The following is an 18542-nucleotide window of genomic DNA, read 5'->3' on the forward strand; positions in this document are numbered from 1 at the left end:
AAACCGAGTTATACCTCCAAGAAATTACTGAGAGAACACAAAGATGCTTGGATTCCTTCCCTTCCTCTTGATCTACTCCTCTTCCTTCCCAAAATCTTCAAGAAAACACACTAAAAAGCCTCAAACTCACAAGAACAAGGGCTAGAATGTATGGAGAGCTTCTGAGTGTGAAGGGGGCTGAGTTGGGGCGCAAATGGTTGGTTTAAATAGGGTGCAAACCCTTGGAAATTAGGGTTTCAACAGACAGCGCGGACTCGCCGAGTCCATAATATGGACTCGCCGAGTCGCCAACTTAACCGCATCCCAAGTCCCGTATCTACTCGGCGATTCGGGCCTCCAACTCGCCGAGTCCAAGGCCAATAATACAAAATACTCAAATAAATCTTACATACCAGGAACCAGGTGCTATAGTGTAATTTGATTTTTTTCAAATTTAGGGTTTTAGAATTTAACGTTTTTCAAAATTAAAATTTTTATCAACCAATTTAAATTCCAAAACTTGAGGGCAAGTTTTGAAACTTTTCAAAACAATTAGGTTTTAATCTCACTTTAAAATTTTCGAATTCAAGACTATTTAAATTAAAGTTTTAAATATTAAAACTCTTGATTTAATAATTATCTTGAATTAAACTATTAATTTAAATTATTAAATCATAAGGGATTATCTAGATCATAAATGATAATTACCAATTAAACAATTAATTTATCCTAATCTTTTTAATCCCTCTAAATTTTGAAAATCATGGGATAGGATAATTCAAAATCTTTAATTACCATATATTACCATTAAAGGATAATTACAAGATATAGGATAATCAAAATCCCTAAAATTTAGGATCTTATCTTGGGGAGGAGGCTAATTTCGAAAATCATGGGGTTTTACAAACCCTAGATTTCGAAATCTTGAGGCTTAAGGAAAGGATATGAAAAACCTTTCAAATTTTTGCAAATTAGGGTATAGAAACCCTAATCTCGAAATTTCAAGCCTCCTAGGGTTTATTGGATATAAACCCTAGTATGTCAAGTTCATACAATTGTATAATACTAATTGAAAACAAGTTAACCAAAGGCTCTGATACCACTAATGGGTTTTGTACAAACAATCCTATGTGTGCATGCAGCCCTAGAATTGGATCTATGTTTTCACTATTAGATACACAACATTATGAACACATATAGAAACCCTAATATGCTTCTAGGAATTTCGAAATCCATAAGGAAAGATGAAATACATACCTCTTGTTGTTATATTGTAATAACAACTTAAATTTTGAATCTTCTTGTCTTTGAAAGCAAGTACCACAAGTGTAGTACCTCTAATGGCTCACAAACACCAAGAGCAAATGGAGAGGCAAGAGAGAGAGAGAGAGAGAGAGAGAGAAAAGATATGAAATTCGTCCCTAGGAACCCTAGACAAGGCATGGACGAATTCTTATGGCCTTAGGGGTCTTTATATAGGTGTATAAATTAGGTTTTCAGTCCTTATCCTTATCTAGTTGCTTGCCCACCAAGTAACCATAAGATAAGCCTTGAATGTCCTTATCTTTGGACGATTTCAAGGATCCTTATCCCCTTGAATTCGTCCAACCCATATCTAGGATAATCCTTACCCTACTTTGTAACTATCACATAATTACAATTCAACCCCTTTAGTTTAATTAATTACACTTTGATCACTGAATTAATTCTTAATTAATTATTGACCAATATTAATTAAACAAATATGATTTATCCTTTAATATATTATTCTTATAGCATATTAATAAATCATAATAACCTCTTTCTCTATTATTTCTCCAGTCAAGTTGCTTTGGTGAAGGCAACCCAAAAGGACCATGCACAATCGGGTCAAGTACTTGACAAATATGGTTACGGGCTTAGACACTAATCCAACAATAAGGCCCATCATGGCCCAATTTTCCCAATTGGGCCCCAACTCCCTAATTGGGCCTCATTTTAAGATATATTACCACTACTTTCCCGAAACACATTTATTCAGAAAGCCCAACAAGGCTCATGTCAAACTGGCCCAAAAAGGAGCCCAATCCCGAAGTCCAAATCGGCAAAAGCCCAATAGAGGGCGTACGCGGGGCATACTCTTCTGGTACGTTGGGCGTACTCTGCTTTGTGTTGACCACCATCGGGGTGGTTGACTTAGTACTTTGGGTGTACAAAAATTATGTGGCGCGTCCGCAAGTTTCACCAAAATCCCTAATAAGTGCTTAATGACTCGAGCACTTAAGCCCAAACTCCGGATCCATCGACCAAATGTGCCTTAGAACCATAAAGTATTGAGCTTTAAGACTTTGGACATCCAAAAAGTTCTTAATACATGGTCTTAACCCATTAAGACCTTTCTACTACATGCATGGGACACTTTCAACCATTGGGATATCATTTTTATCACTTAGGACCCTTTTTAGGGTCTGAAAGGACAACTTTTTTCATTCAAAAGGTAACATGCACCAACTTGGGACTTTTGGGACAAGAAATGGTTTCATAAAGCTAGCATGGCAAGATCTACATCATATGTGACATCCCCAAAATCACGGACAGAAAAGATCGGTTTCATTTATGCTTTTAAAATAATTTCAGAGTAAATCCTTTTGATTTAAAAGAGTTGCGGAATTTGTTCCCAAAAACAAAATATGATAAAATAATATTTACCAAAGCATTTCATAAAGAAAAGTATTTTCATTATATAATCAAAACTCGAGATGTTATGTTCCGATACATACACAAAAGCATAAACAGCAAAAGATAGACCATACAATAGTTACATATAACAACTGGTCTCATATCAAAAGATCTTGATAAGTCATCCAGCTTATGCTCTCGCGCCACTACCTGTAATACAACAAAACTGAGTGGGTCAGGCTTGGGAGCCTGGTGAGCATATAGGGTTTTCAAACCGCAATAAATAATTATATTTGATTTCACCAACCAACAATAACCCGATTACCCATTCCCGTTATTCTCACTTTACGTCCCTAAAACAACATCTATCTTAGGGGACCTAATCTAGGATTTTCATCGGGACGAACATTACTGCAAAGCGGTTTCCTTAACAGTAGATGTCCTAAAGGTGACCATGAGGGGGGATAGAGTACATCGGTGAACACATCGTTCACAACACCTACAGGTTATGAGCCTGCTAGCGTTCCACAGGACTGTCTAGAAAGAGTCTGTGGTCGTTATCCATACTCCGCTGAATAACTAGATTAACAACAACAACATCAAGGCCTTTCATCTGTTTATCACACATCAACTATCTACCCATGTTCTACCCAACATATTAGTAGATAAAAATATATATTTTTATACATAGTTTAAAACCTGTATAGCATTCTTATTCAATACATATTCCAAACAACATATGAGACACATACACATAACACGTATTTCATATAGAATAAATCATATCTATGAGATAGAAGAAAGTGAATATACATTCACACATATAACAACAAAATATACACATAACACATATTTCGTATAAAATACTTCATAATTATGCGTTAGAAGAAAGTAACTACACACTCACTTGATCCAAAGATGATCGGACAACACTACGACTTGTAGAAGTAGTATTCTTCGGTAGATCTAGAAGATCTTCACAAAAGTTGGCTTCTCACAGGCAGAGCTTCAGCTCGGGAATCTCACTTCTCGGGATCTTCGGGGCTCGGTATTAATACCGGGGCTTCGGGATATTTCTTGCACGTAAAACGGGGTAAAAACGAGTGAGAGAGAAGAGTTTGAACAAAAGAAATCGGCAGCCATCGACATCTATTTATAGGGTATTGAAACCTCGATTACGATGGGCGTAAATCTAGGTATGTTGGGCGTACTAGGCCTTACGATGGGCGTACGTGACGTCATTGCATGCATATGTACTCGAGTGACGTCATTGCATGCGTAGCTGAGGCGGTTCCGGGTACGCTGGGCGTACTCGATTAAGTAGACTTCAAACTTGCGTAACTTTCGCATACGAGCTCCATTTTTGACGTTCTTTATATCCACGCGTAGGTGAGACTATACTCTACAACTTTCATTTAGACTCCGTCGGCTAAGTTTGATTTATTTTTAGTAGGCCGGGACATGAACACTCCGTTATAAATTCATAAATTCTTCATCTAACGTCCATTTTCGTATGTCTTTTCACCATCGCACTACTAATAACAAGATCTTCGATTCTCGTTTAGATTGCTTCGACCAAAAATCACTCGATCTCGAATTTGAGTTTCGGGTTGCATACTGCTAAGCTGAAACTTAGAAAAATCACAACTTCCTCATACGAAGTCAGATTTGGGCATTCTTTTTATGCACACTCTTGGTTTAACGAACTCTACAACATTCGTTTAGATCACTAGGGCTAAATATCGCTCTATCTTAATTTCGTATTTTACGTCATTCAGCGTCGTGCCGGTTCTGTCGCGAAACTTCGACATATCATAACTTCTTCGTTATAACTCGGATTTCGGCATTCTATATATATTCGGAAACCTCGTTTCATCTACTACAACATTATCCATAAATATCGGCTTTATCTAACATTTCATTTTGATACTTATTGTCATACTTAATTTAATTAAGACATACAATTAAGCACAAAACACATAATACTCAAATAATACACTTCAATTATTTTGAAACAAGTTACAAATGTTAACCTAGACTATTACATCAACATTAACGACAAGCCCAGAAACACAGGCGTTACATCATACAAGCATAAAGGTTGGAGATTTTTTCCTCCTAGAGCTTCTAGAGCACAAAGAAACCTCAGATCTACAAGCTTGTCTTCCTTCTCCAACTTTTTGATGCAACACCTTCTTCTCCAACTACTCAAAACACACTCTTTTAGCTCACACACTCAATAAAGGGGGTTAGGGTTTGGGGGAAACAGCTCGAAACTAAGGAGGTTGAGATGATGGAGGGTTTTGAGTTCATAAGGATGTTTATAAAGCACCCAAACCCTAAATATTAGGGTTTCTATCTGTTCGTGAGTATGCCTAGCGTACACAAGTGTACACCCAACGTACTAGGGCGCGCCTAGTATGCTTAGCGTAGCTTATGTATGCTTAGCTTACTCGTCTTGTTCTCAAATTTGCAATTTTAGCCCTTAGACTTCGCATGGCTTGACTCTTCCAACCCCAAGGACTACAAATGACAAAATAATAAAAGAGAGGATTCAAAAATACTTGCAAATCTCGGGATCTTACAGTGGTTTTGGTTGTATGAATTTTGTTTCAAATTGTTATTGTAAGACTAATTTGATTGTATAACTTTTATTTCAATGTTTTAAGACTATAATTATTAAAATTTCGATGTTAAAAAACTATGTTCAATTTGTAAAATCAGTTTATTTAAAATTTAGTTTATTGTAGCAGCTTGCAGATGTTAAAAAAACATGTTTCTTATCACAGGTTGCGTCCGTTTAATCACTCTCTTTTGCTAAAGAGGGTTGCAGCAGTGGTCTGCAAACTTCATTAATTTTTGCTTTGAAAAAACAAACAACACCTAAACATATATGCCTTTGGAGAATCATAAATGTTCTTTGATTTCCATTTTATGTATTTATATGCCTATAATATACGAGACTTCATTGAGATATTTCATATTGAGGTGATTTGATAGTAAGTGTTTTAATTCATACAAACATATCAATGTTATTACGCATCAGAAGAATGTTATCTACATATTATATGAGTTTGATAAAGTTCATACCACCCATGTTGAAGTATAATTGAGCCCACGTTTTACTGCGCGTTTTTACGTGTTTTTTTGCATATTAGGAGTGAAAATTGACTTACAAAGTTGAAAGTTGAGAGAGTTAAAGTAACATTTAAAAAAGAGAGGAGTTGAAAATGCATTTTACAAAGTAGAGGAAGTAAAATCGTATTATATATATACTAGAGGACAAACATGAAAGTTTAAAAAACCAAGACGTGAAAGTGATATTTTATAAAGTTGAAAGTTGATGGGTGAAAGTGACATCTTAAAAAATACATGGATGAAAAATATCATTTTTGCAAAATAAAAGGGCAAAAAATAACAGATTATACAAAATTAAGAGATTGAAATTGTACCTTATGTAACTTGTATATTGTTCATTGCATCTTGTACAAATAGCTACAATACTCATGTCTTACAAAATGTAAGTTTAGTTCTTGTATATATTTATAAACTACTTAGGCCTTATTTGATAGACATATTATCAGGTCTAAACAGATCTTTCTGACTGAATGTATCGAAAAAACTGTTTGATATGCACAAAAAATAGGTATTTCCCGGTATGATATGTCGTTCTCATAAAGCTCTAAAACCATATATTTCTGGCTGAATATGCTAGAGTAAGGATGAGCATATGGACCGGGGAACCGGCCGGAACCGGTACCGGCACCGGAACTGGAACCCGATGGAACCGGTCGGGCCGGGACCGAGACGTTATTTTTGTGGATTTTTGGAACTGGGAACCGGTAGAAACCGGAACCGATATAACCGAAACTGGTAGAACCGACAAAAACTGGAACCGTATGATGCAATTTTTCGAGGACCGGTTCCAACATTTAAAGACACGACAAGAACCGGTAGAACCCGGAACCGGTAGAACCGTCGGGGCCGGTTCGGTTTTTGATTTTGGCCGAAGCCGGTTCCCGGTTCCGGTCCGGTTCGGGCCGGTTCGGTCCTTTTGCTCATCCTTAGGCTGGAGAGACAATTGTTCCCTAAACTCTGCTTCTTACTTTCTTAGATTATTAATTTATTTTAAATAATTTTTTTAATTTCTTTTTATTGGATTATTATATATTAATAAATATTATTTTTAATATAGAATATTTATGTATTAATTGATATTATTTTATTGGATTATTTTTTTAAATAATTATTTTTTTATTTCTTTTTAGTGGATTAATTTTTTTTAAGTGGATTATTACATATTAAAAAATATTATTTATAAATATATAATACTTATATATTAATAAATATTACTTTATTGGATTATTAATTTCTTTTAGATAATTTTTTAAATTCATTTTTTATTGGATTAATTCTTATTTTTTTGGACAATACCATCATCATCCTAATATATTTTTAAAGAAATTCATCAATCTCACCATTATCGGACATAAACCGGGTCAAGAATCACATGTTAAGTTATAAAAAAAAGAGAAAATTACACGGTTGGTCCCTATGGTTTGCTCTTACTTGCACGCTTCGTCCCTGTAAAGAATTTTTAACTCGGACAATCCCTATAACTTTATTTCGTTACCCGCCTAGTCCCTTAGTTAACTTTCCGTCTTATTTAGGGTTAGGAACTACTCACATGAGTGGCACGTTGGGGGCATTTTTGTCCTTTCAACCCTACAATATATTAGCGCCATTTAGAAGACGGATGGTTTTACGATTCCGATCATCGTCAAACCAAAACACACACAAACACACACTTGTCAGACGAATTCCCTTTTTTCTCTCAAACGAAAACCCTAGTCGCTAGCTAAAACTTTGTATGCTTTTCCAAATAATCAACAATGCCGGTTTGGAATTTAAGTGAAGCACGAGGACGGATGATCAGTGAAGCAGAAGTTCGTCTTCAATATGGTAAGTCCGCCTAGTCCCTAATCTCGTTTTTATTTGCATTTGCTTCATGAAATCCTACAAGCCTAATCAAATGTTAATCAAAATTTTTGGGGCATTTCCTTAATAGGTGATCATCCGACCATGTTTTGCATGCTATTAAACCATGGTGGAAAGTTTACTGATTTTCCTGGAAGGAAAGTATGTAAACGGAAAGAGACATTACGTTGAGTTAATAGACATCGAGACTTTCTGTGTTCACGATATTGATGACATGATGGTGAAACTTGGGTATATCGATGAAAACCTACATGTGGAGATGTACTATCATTTTCGAAGGCCACTGTGCGATTTGGATTTTGGCTTGTTTGCTTTAGTTTCAGATGATGATGTAAGGCATTTAGCAAAATATGTTGGCCAGCATAAGCTAATAGAGGTGTATACAGAGCACGGGCAAACGAAATTACACACATACTCGATGTCACCAAACCCATCTAAGGTACATATAGTTGAGATTGATTGTACCCCAAAAAGATTGTTTTTGGAATGGCATGATACACAAGTTGAGCCTAATGATGTGTTGACATTTGAGCCTAATACAAACAACCCTCCTGTTTCACCTACTAGAAATGAGCCTTCAATTGACAAGGTGGACATGGTAAGTGATAATGCAAACATCATGGAAACTGAAATTGAACATAGTAGTGATTATAATAGCAGTGGTGATGAGATCAACAGTGGTGATGATAGTGAGAGTCAAGATGGTGACTTTCTTGTGGACGAAGACAATATCATTGATGATGTTGAAGTTGACATGAGAGAATTCCACTTGAATGTTGACCCAGATGTTGAGTGGATTGGAGGTGCTTCTAAAAGAAAGAATCATGTAGTTACAGAAGATGGGAATGAAGCAGACCTTGAAGTTATAGATATGGAACTTTTCTTGTCTGACTCTTCATCGGATGATGGGATAGAAGGAGAAAGAAACAAAAAGATTAAAGCTATTAGAAGGGCGCATGAGAACGAAAACGCCCAAGTCAGTGAGCCTTTCTATTTATATCAGAAATTTAATTCGTCAAAGGAGTTTAAAGATAGGGTTAACCAACATGCAATAGATACAAGAAGGGAGTTGGATTTTGAGAAGAATGATAAAAACAGAGTAAGGGTTGTATGCAGGGGAACCATAACAAGCCTAGGTGGTGGGACCGGTCAAGAAGTAGTCAATGAAGAAGGTAAGTGTCCTTGGGTTCTTTTAGCCAGTAAGTGGAAACGTGACAAGGATTGGACAGTTAAAACATATGTTAGTGAACATAAATGTCTTCAAACAAGAAAGGTTAGGGCTTGTGATTACAAGTTTCTTTCAAAGCAAATTCTACAACTGGTGGAAGCAAACCCAAAAATTCCAGTCAAGGCTTTAAGGGAACAACTTCAACGTATCTACAAAGTAGATATTTCTAAGATGAAAGCTTTTAGGGCAAGAGAAGCAGCCTTAAAAATTATCAGGGGTGATTATGCCACTCAGTACAAGATCTTACAAGATTATTTGTTAGAAGTGCAGACTCAAAGCCCAGACACCACTATCAAGCTTGATGTCGAAAGTGAACCAAATCCTGATGTTGAGACAAGAACCTTCAGACGTGTGTATGTGTGCCTTGGTGCTTTGAAGCAAGGATTTGCAGCAGGGAAGAGGGATTTTCTTAGGGTAGACGGGGCTTTCATGAAAGGACCTTTCCATGGTCAAATTTTATCTGCTGTGGTACGTTTTCTCTTATGTTGTGGTTGAACCATATATTTTGATTTATTTTTTACTTTTATTTATTGGATTGTATTGCACAGGCTTTAGATGGGAATAATGGAATATATCCTTTAGCATATGCTGTGGTTGAAGCTGAGACATTGAACTCTTGGACATGGTTTTTAACTCACTTGGGTGATGACCTAGGGTTGGCTTCAAATTCAAATTTTACATTTATATCAGACAGGCAAAAGGTTATTTTCTTGTGTTTTGAATACTAATATATAAAGGAAAAGAAATCATTGACATAATGTATATTTCTTGTAAGGTTTAAGTTCTGCCATCGCAGATTTGTTTCCTTGTGCAGAGCATCGTTATTGTGTTCGCCACATACACGAAAATATGAGGTCACGTTGGAGAGGGGATAAGTTTAAAGAACTGCTTTGGAATTGTTCAACAACATATATTGTGCAAGGGTTTGAAAAAGAAATGGAAGAAGTTAGAAAACTAAACCAAGAATGTTATGAGTGGCTTAAACAAATACCACCTCAACATTGGGCACGTTCTCATTTTACAGGTTTGACCATGTTATATATTATAATGTATGATAACTATTGTTGTATACTCTAATGTTTGCTAACCAATTATACATGTATTATATTAATTAATAGGGAGAGCACATTCTGATATTGTGATAAACAACATATGCGAGTGCTTTAATAGCAAAATAATAGACGGACGTGACACACCAATTATCAATTGCTTAGAGTTCATCCGGGAGTACATCATGAAGAGGATTGTGAATGTTGAAAAAGAAATTGACAAAGCAACAGGCCCTTTGACTCCAACAGCTACCAAGCTATTGCAAAAGATCAAAGATCAGGCAGAGGAGTATACAACATCATTTTGTGGAAATGGGAAGTACCAAGTGAGTGGACCTTGGCAAGATCAGTGTTAGTGAATGTGAATCAACGAACTTGTTCATGCAAGAAGTGGGAAATAACTAGAATGCCATGCAAACATGCTGTATCTGCAATCTGGGACATGAGGAGAAATAATGGTGCAATTGGTATTCCGGAAACTTTTGTTCATGAATGTTATTGGCTATCAACCTGGAGGAACATGTACTCTTTCAAAGTGGATCCGATAAATGGTAGAAGAATGTGGATTAAGTCACCTTGTCCAACTACTTTGTTGCCTCTAAAACACTGTGTCCCAATAGGAAGACCAAAAAAGAAACGAAGGAAGTCAGCTACAGAAAAAGAGGATATGATCAAAGGGAATACAGTTTCTAGAGCACAAAAAACTGTTACATGTACCAAATGTAACAACAAAGGACACAATGCCAGGACTTGCAAAGGGCAGTTACCAACTGTTGGGAAGAAGAAGGGAAAAAAGAAGAATGAAAAAGGAAAAGAGAAGGAGAAAGGAAAAGAGAAGGATAAAGGAAAAGAGAATGAGAAAGGAAAACAGAAGAAGAAAGGAAAAGAGAAGGATCCATTGTAAACTCTTTTATCATGTGATGCTCTTATTTTGGTTAAACTATTATGTAATGTGATGTTTGTATTATGGTTAAACTATTATGTCATGTGATGTTTGTATTTTGATTAAACTGTATTGTTTTTAGTATCACCAAAACAATTGCAGTTGGTACTTAGACATTTGTTTTTGGTTAAACTCTTATGTAATGCTTTTGTTTTAATGTTATCTAATGGATCAATTATTGGTATGTTTTTGGTCATTTCATTTGGCATGTTTTTGGACATTTCATTTGGCATGTGTTTGATCATTTCATTTAATGTTATATAATGGATCATTTGGCATGTTTTTTGGTCATTTCATTTGGCATGTTTTTGGTCATATGTTAAATGAAAAATACCAAAAGATTACAGTTGCATTGCATCTATTAATTGTACCAATAGATACCCTTTCTCTCCCAATTCCATCAATACAAGATGGTAATAATCCATTGTAATCTTTTATAAGACAACAAAGTGCAACTATTAATTGTACCTAAATATACCATTTCATTAAAATGCAGCAATACAAACATGCTAATATTACCCTTTCATTAGATTATCTTCAACCAAAAACCACTACTGAAATACCTAATACTACAATTTGTAAACAATTATCCCAAAAAACAAAATCCAACTGACAATTAACAACATTTTAAGGTTCCGATTTTGGATTTCAAGTTCTTCATTCTGGATTTCAAGGTCACGATTTTGGATTTGAAGTTCTTCATTATGGATTTCAAGCTCAAGATTTTGGCTTTCAGCCTCATACGTATGCTTTTCTTCATCTACCCACGAAATAAATCCACTTCTTGGTCCCTGAAGTTTTCAATACCCTCGATTAGCACAAACTAGGGTTCATCCTAGAAATTACCAAAAAAAATTGATAACTCAATACCTGTAAAGGGCATGCATAAAAAGGCCTACCAGGATTTCTCTTTGTTCCTGAAGTTCGTATGATCCCTACAGCTCCACACTTGCATTTCACCATAATCAATTTTGTGGATCTTCAATCTTCACGAGCAAAAGAAATGGAGTAGAAGAGGAGAACTGGAAGCACCGATTGAGAAAAGAAGGAAGGAGAAGTAGTTTTAAGTCCGTTGTAGGGTTGAAAGGACAAAAATGCCCCCAGCGTGCCACTCACGTGAGTAGTTCCTAACCCCAAATAAGACGGAAAGTTAACTAAGGGACTAGGCGGGTAACGAAATAAAGTTATAGGGATTGTCCGAGTTAAAAATTCTTTCCAGGGACGAAGCGTGCAAGTAAGAGCAAACCATAGGGACCAACCGTGTAATTTTCTCTAAAAAAAATTAAAATTGCTGGAAAGAATAACAACGTAACATCAACTTGAAAAAAATAAAAACAACTTAATCGACTGTAAATATTGATAAATTAAATATCTTCATACTTTTCTTCCTACATATCTTTCTACCTATTTCAAATGATGATAAGTGTATTAAAATATCATTAATCTTATCAAAATATAACATATGTCAACATTTTAAATGTGTAAGAAGATAAGTAGGAAGAAAAGATAGGACGATATTTAATTTCTCGTAAATATTATATTTATGTGTATATATTTTAACAACCAATCGAGCTTTATATCGTTTCATATTTTTATTTGGATCAAATTTAATCTTAAAAATATAAATAATAAGGATTCTTGTGTTTACCTGATAAACTTTGTAGATAAGTTTGTTTTTATTTATTTATTTATTTATTAGAAAAGTAAACTTGTGGATTAGACTTATTGTTGAGAAATATACAATTATTTTGTAATTAAAGTTGTAAAAAATAGTTAACTTTAGCATATTTGATATTTCGATCATGTTCACGATTAACTCTTATGATTTTCAAATAATAATCATTTATCGCAATACTAAAAGCTAACTATTTTCGATTTAAAATCATGGTAATTGAATGTTGATAAAAGAATTATTTCAAAGAAAATTGAAAACCCTTGCTCTTAACGGGCTACTCTATTTGTGAACACTGAAAGTAATTGCCGAGTCCAAGCCTTATAATAAATTGGCCCATACGTTCTCTGTCCACGGATCACAGACACTCACTAAAACCCTAATTCAAACCTAGCTTCGTCTTTTTACGCTTAATAGCAGCATTCTCTCCGCAGCTCAAATCCAGAAAGAGTACAACTATGGGTAAGACTTCTACCCCTTCTCTTGATTTCCCTGATGTTATGTCCTTCCTTCCTTCGTTGATATGTCATACATTTGTGGAAAAATTGTATATGTCTTTCGGATTTTGATATTTCGTCTATTTTTTGATTGTTGATTGGTTTTGATCTGTTGAAATACCGGTGAAGAGTGTTTTAAATTGATTGGAACGAGATTTGATTTTGCTGGTGGTAACAGGGGCTTATACATATGTGTCGGAGCTATGGAGGAAGAAGCAATCGGATGTGATGAGATTTATGCAGAGGGTGAGGTGCTGGGAGTACCGTCAGCTTCCTTCCATTGTCCGGGTCACTCATCCAACCCGACCCGACAAGGCAAGGCGTATGGGTTACAAAGCCAAGCAGGTAATTTACTCTTGTCAGTTAAATTGCAACATTTGGTTTTCATCCGCCCTGATCCTATCAGAATACTTTGTAGATAGTTTAGTTATATATTTTCGTTTACCATTCATGCCAATGTTTAACTCTCAAATTGCAGAATTACATAGTTTTGTTAAAGGAAACATCTATGCTTGTCTATCGTATGAATATGTATATGCCTATTGTCTATACGATAATCTGCAAATAAGAAACAATGATCCACGATTCCGTAACAATCTAATTAATTCATTTTTACCTATGTTTCGGTATTGTATAGTTGATAAACTGACAGAATGCATTTGGTATTATACTTTTCTACAACAAAATCGTGCAACTTTACCATATGTATATTTGAAAGATATACATTTTGTTTCTTTTGTCTAAACTCACAATGATTTTCTTTTGGGACTGATTTAGTACATGCAGTTGATACCATTTTAACTTTGTCATCTTTGAATTGTTTGTGTTGCATAAATAATAGAAGTTGTATTGTTAAAGTTATGCGTCTAGAAATGTTTTTCCTATTAAATGATTATTGTTTGTGGTAATATATATTTAGGGTTACGTGATTTATCGTGTACGTGTGAGGCGTGGTGGACGAAAGAGGCCAGTTCCAAAGGGTATCGTGTATGGAAAGCCCACAAACCAAGGAGTGACTCAGCTCAAATTTCAACGCAGCAAAAGGTCTGTTGCTGAGGAACGTGCCGGAAGGAAATTAGGTGGCCTCAAAGTCCTCAATTCTTACTGGCTTAACGAGGTACTTATGACCTGACATGACATAACACAGACATAGTTGTACCGTGTTTGTTTAATTGGACTGACACTGAAACTGAAACTGATGTTTAATTACTGCAGGATTCGACCTACAAGTACTTTGAGGTGATATTGGTTGACCCAGCACATGCTGCTATAAGAAATGACCCGAGGATCAACTGGATTTGTAACCCGGTGCATAAGCACAGAGAGCTTCGTGGGTTGACATCTGCTGGAAAGAAATACAGAGGCTTACGTGGAAAGGGACACTTGAACCATAAGGCGAGGCCTTCTAGAAGGGCTACATGGAAGAGGAACAATACTCTTTCCCTTCGTCGTTATCGCTGAGTATTTTATTTTTATGGTATTTCTGTTGGGTCTCAGCTTAGTCTTGAAATCTTTCTGTGGTTTAATACTTGAGATTGTCGTTTAAGTTTTGATCAATACTTGTTATTTTTCTGAGATTTATTGGATCCACATCTTCATACATCATGAAATTGGTTTTATTTCTAATGCTTTAACATTTTAAATTAAGTGACCTGTGACCACCGATTTTGTTAGAAGCGGAACATATAGTGGCTTGGATTACATAAAAAATGATTAGTGAGTAAATGTGATTGATACCTTAAGTTGAAAGGGTAATAATGAATGACATTAACCTTAGTTTTAAATGGATGTTCTTTTTTAATGCGTTTACGGGTAAAAATGAAATATCTAATTGGGTTTGTTGGAGTTGTTGTCCACTTTGAATTGTATTTTTCCTTGTATGTTTCTTACTCCTAGCCTTAGCTTCTTGCTAGGATGTGGTTAATAAATTTCGTCAGTTCCAAAAAAATCAAAATAAAAAGATCTCTTTTTATTTTATTGCAACATAATGGCTATCTGTGTTGGGATCGTAGTATAAATGGCTAAAACAAATGACCCCACATCAAGTGATGTGTTTTACTGATTTACAAAACACTAACAACAACAAAATATTTTGGGTTCTATCATGAGGCGGAAGAGACGAGTAAATTAACTTGTCGCTTAAATCTAATGCCCTCCCGTTATGTAGCTTATGTGTAATTGGTCATAAATTTTGAAATGTTAAAAGTAACAAATTATCATATTATAACACGGGGAGAAGAGATCCTTACCTTTATGTCATCATCATATTTAAGTTTAACTACTAAACTATTGTATGCAATTTTCCATTTTGCCCAACTTGTTAGTAAATTTCCAAATTGAGCAGATAGTTTTTGTCACCAGATTGTGTCGTGCAATCAATCATTTTGGCAAATCCAACCCATATGTATTATATTCATAGATAATTGTGTGCATTTTGCTATAGGATGAAATCAACAAATTCTATAAAGTGAAGATGATAGTATTTTAAAATGATGGCAAAGCTAAAAACAGCGGAGTCATATATATAAAAATTATAATATAATTTGCATGATGAAATAAGCTAATATACTATAACTAATATTTGGTTTTAATTTTATCATTTGAATCTAATTTAAATATTATATTCAGTTGAAGTTATTAATCATGTTATTTTAAAAAATTATAACTTTTAAAAAGTTATGTGATAATATACATTTTTAATTTGTAACGGTTAATAAGTAAATTGTTATTTTTTATTTGTCAATTTGTACGTGAGGATAAATCATTTATTTATATTCAAACAAGTTCAATAAAAAAACAATATTTATATCTAACAATATTTATCCATAAAAATCTCATTATCAATCCAATACACTTCATCAGTCCATGACTTAATTAAAAAAAAATACCTATGACTTATTTTACCAATAGAGATTTGATGGTAGTGCGGAATTGCTTATTTTATTTTATTTTTTACTTTTTAACCTTTTCTAAAAATCTTTACAATAAAAAGAAGTTTTTTTTTTTTGCTTGCTAAGTTAAAGTTTTTGAAAAAATTGGTATCAAGAAATTGTAATTTAGCATTGAGAAATTATGAAATTATCATTGCTAAATTGCAATTACATGACAAAATTACAATTTGTCGTTAGAGCATCTTTAATGAAAGTTTCTTTTATAGCTTATTACTAGTTGATTGAATGATCAAAATAATTTAAAACTATTAGAATAGATGACTTTTTTTTTAATAATATTACATTTTACCCTCTTGATTTAATTTTAAGTATTTATTATTTATCTAAAATTTATAGATAAAAAATATATAATATATAATTATATACAATAGTAATATGTGAATCGTTTGTAAGTGAGTGAATGTTTATATCAAAATACGACATGTTTAATTAACAATTAGTTAAACGAGAGGATTTTATATAATATTTTAGATAAATAAGAATAAAATAGTTAAATTAATAAAAAAAAACATAGAAAAGTTTAGCCGTTGAAGAAACAATTTAATTAGAGGTTAATATACTTAAATAGTGAGTGTGACAATTTTTTTGACTTATTATATAGGTTTATTATTGGAGATATTCTTACGGAATTGTAATTTAAAATTACGAATTATAATTTATAACTTTTTATTTACCAATGAAGATGCTCTTAAGAAATTGCAATTTAAAATTACGATATATAATTTGGCAATGGGAATTTTATAACTTTTTATTGATTTTCTTTTTTCTTTTTACTATTTTTGTTTGAAAATCATAAAAATATCTAATTTCCCATCATTGTGTTTGGAGTGGGTCCACCGCAAAATTTAATGCTTTTCTTGGTAGAAACTGAAATGTTTTTGGTTATTTTCCAAAAAGCCTTTATTCAAATGTGAAAATATTAGAATGGGCGGCCCAATTGATGGCCTGCTGTGATTTGTGAACTTGTGCTGCCAGATTACTAGAATGGAAACCCATATGTAGAAGATAAAAATATGTTATGTAGTTTTCTTTTGTTGACAATGTAATGTAACCACGAACCACCATGTAAATTGGTTTGGATATTGTTATGGTTTAAACATAATTTAATGATATTAGCTTAAACTCAAACTTCATAAAGTAGATTGACCTATCTTTATGATAAAGACTCAAAATTTGGCTAAAAAAAACCCCTCTCGAATAATACGAAAATATATGAAATACACGCAATAAAACAAACTCAAATTTAGAAACTCGAATTGCTCGAAAATATCTCTATGTTTCGTAGGGGTGTGAAACTGAATAAGTTGAGGGTAGTTTAACAAATGAGCTCAAACCCAAGCTTCAAACAAATGACATCGAATCGACTCGTAACTAACCTATATAGTTTTACATAGTAAAAAACATCTAATTTTAATTTTATATTTTGTATTTAAATTATTAACAAATATCAAATATTAAGTAATAATAATCTCTCCATGCAGTGGATTGTCGTTAAAGAAAGGAAGTAATGATAGTCTTAATCTTGATTACTATAATACATACATGAAATAGATCTAGGGATTTTGTTAGTTTCTTCCCTCACGATTCCTTCTCAAAGAACGAAATCATGCTTACACATCTAGGGTTCTGCTTTCATCATTTTCTCATAGAGTCGAGTTCGAGCTTCGATAGTCAAAACAAGCCAAGCTTAGGCTTGCCAGACAAACGAGTCAAGCCCGAGCATAATGACTCTTCTGCGAGCCAAGCTCACGCTCTAAACGTAAGCCACTACATGAGACGAGTTCGAGATCGATCCCCATGATTTTATTTTTTAAACGAGCCAAGCTTGAGCTTGGTTAGGCTCCAGATTTGCTCGGCTCGTTTACACCCCTAATGTTTAGCAAAACAAGTTTTTGTTGAGTTCAAGTTAAAAATATTCGTATGAATCAGAAAAGTCGATAAAAATCGAGCTGAGTCCTTATAAGCCACAACTCATATGGTTCATCCTTACCTTTTGTACTCGAGTTTGATAAGATTTGATTTGCACAAGCTCGAACAACTGGATATTTTTTTAATTGGTTGGTAGCCATATGTTCCACCATTAACAATCATTAGGCCTTTGACAGAAGATCCCTACAAATCCATTGAATCTTACCAACCAAATTGGTTTATGGGTTCATGTCTCATCACTAACAAGTAACAATGTACATACATATTTTTTTCTTATGAAAAGGTAAAACTAGTACCATGTAAGTTTTGAGGATGACTTATGAAGTAAAGTGGCGGTGGTTGTTTTTCATTGTGTTTTTAGTTGATTTTAGACTTGATATAGCATTGTTTATTGTTGTATGTACGAATCCCTAAAGATAGGGTTTCTATTGAAATTTTAAAAAACATTAGAGTATTGAGAAATGACAATTGTGATATCTATCATCATATCATGTAAGTGTTTGATATTGGATTACAGACGAGATCAAATAATATCAAATTACATAATGTCAATTGCACTACATTCGTTTTATTTCAAAATATGTAATGGAGCCGTATCAAGACCTTCACAAAGATCTTCACCGCATTCTCCACCCACC

At 34.0% G+C, this 18542-nt stretch overlaps 1 protein-coding gene across 1 annotated transcript; it reads left to right on the forward strand.

Annotated features, from left to right (window-relative positions):
• The first annotated feature begins 12856 nt into the window (after positions 1-12856).
• Positions 12857-14626, forward strand: LOC145088749 (large ribosomal subunit protein eL15). The gene is made up of 4 exons (XM_079027153.1): positions 12857-12989; positions 13203-13369; positions 13944-14141; positions 14240-14626. The coding sequence occupies exons 1-4, from the start codon at positions 12986-12988 to the stop codon at positions 14483-14485; spliced, it is 615 nt and encodes a 204-aa protein (XP_078883279.1). The 5' UTR covers positions 12857-12985; the 3' UTR covers positions 14486-14626.
• Positions 14627-18542: the final 3916 nt, after the last annotated feature.

Source organism: Lactuca serriola, chromosome 2 (genome assembly GCF_051521515.1).
Source record: "Lactuca serriola cultivar US96UC23 chromosome 2, Lser_US96UC23_V15, whole genome shotgun sequence".
NCBI classification, from domain to species: Eukaryota; Viridiplantae; Streptophyta; class Magnoliopsida; order Asterales; family Asteraceae; genus Lactuca; species Lactuca serriola.

Excerpts from the sequence above, each read along its gene's own strand:
- LOC145088749 (XM_079027153.1), top strand. Across the intron at positions 13,370-13,943 it reads TGGGTTACAAAGCCAAGCAG|GGTTACGTGATTTATCGTGT; the intron begins GTAATTTACTCT and ends ATATATATTTAG. Across the intron at positions 14,142-14,239 it reads ATTCTTACTGGCTTAACGAG|GATTCGACCTACAAGTACTT; the intron begins GTACTTATGACC and ends TAATTACTGCAG.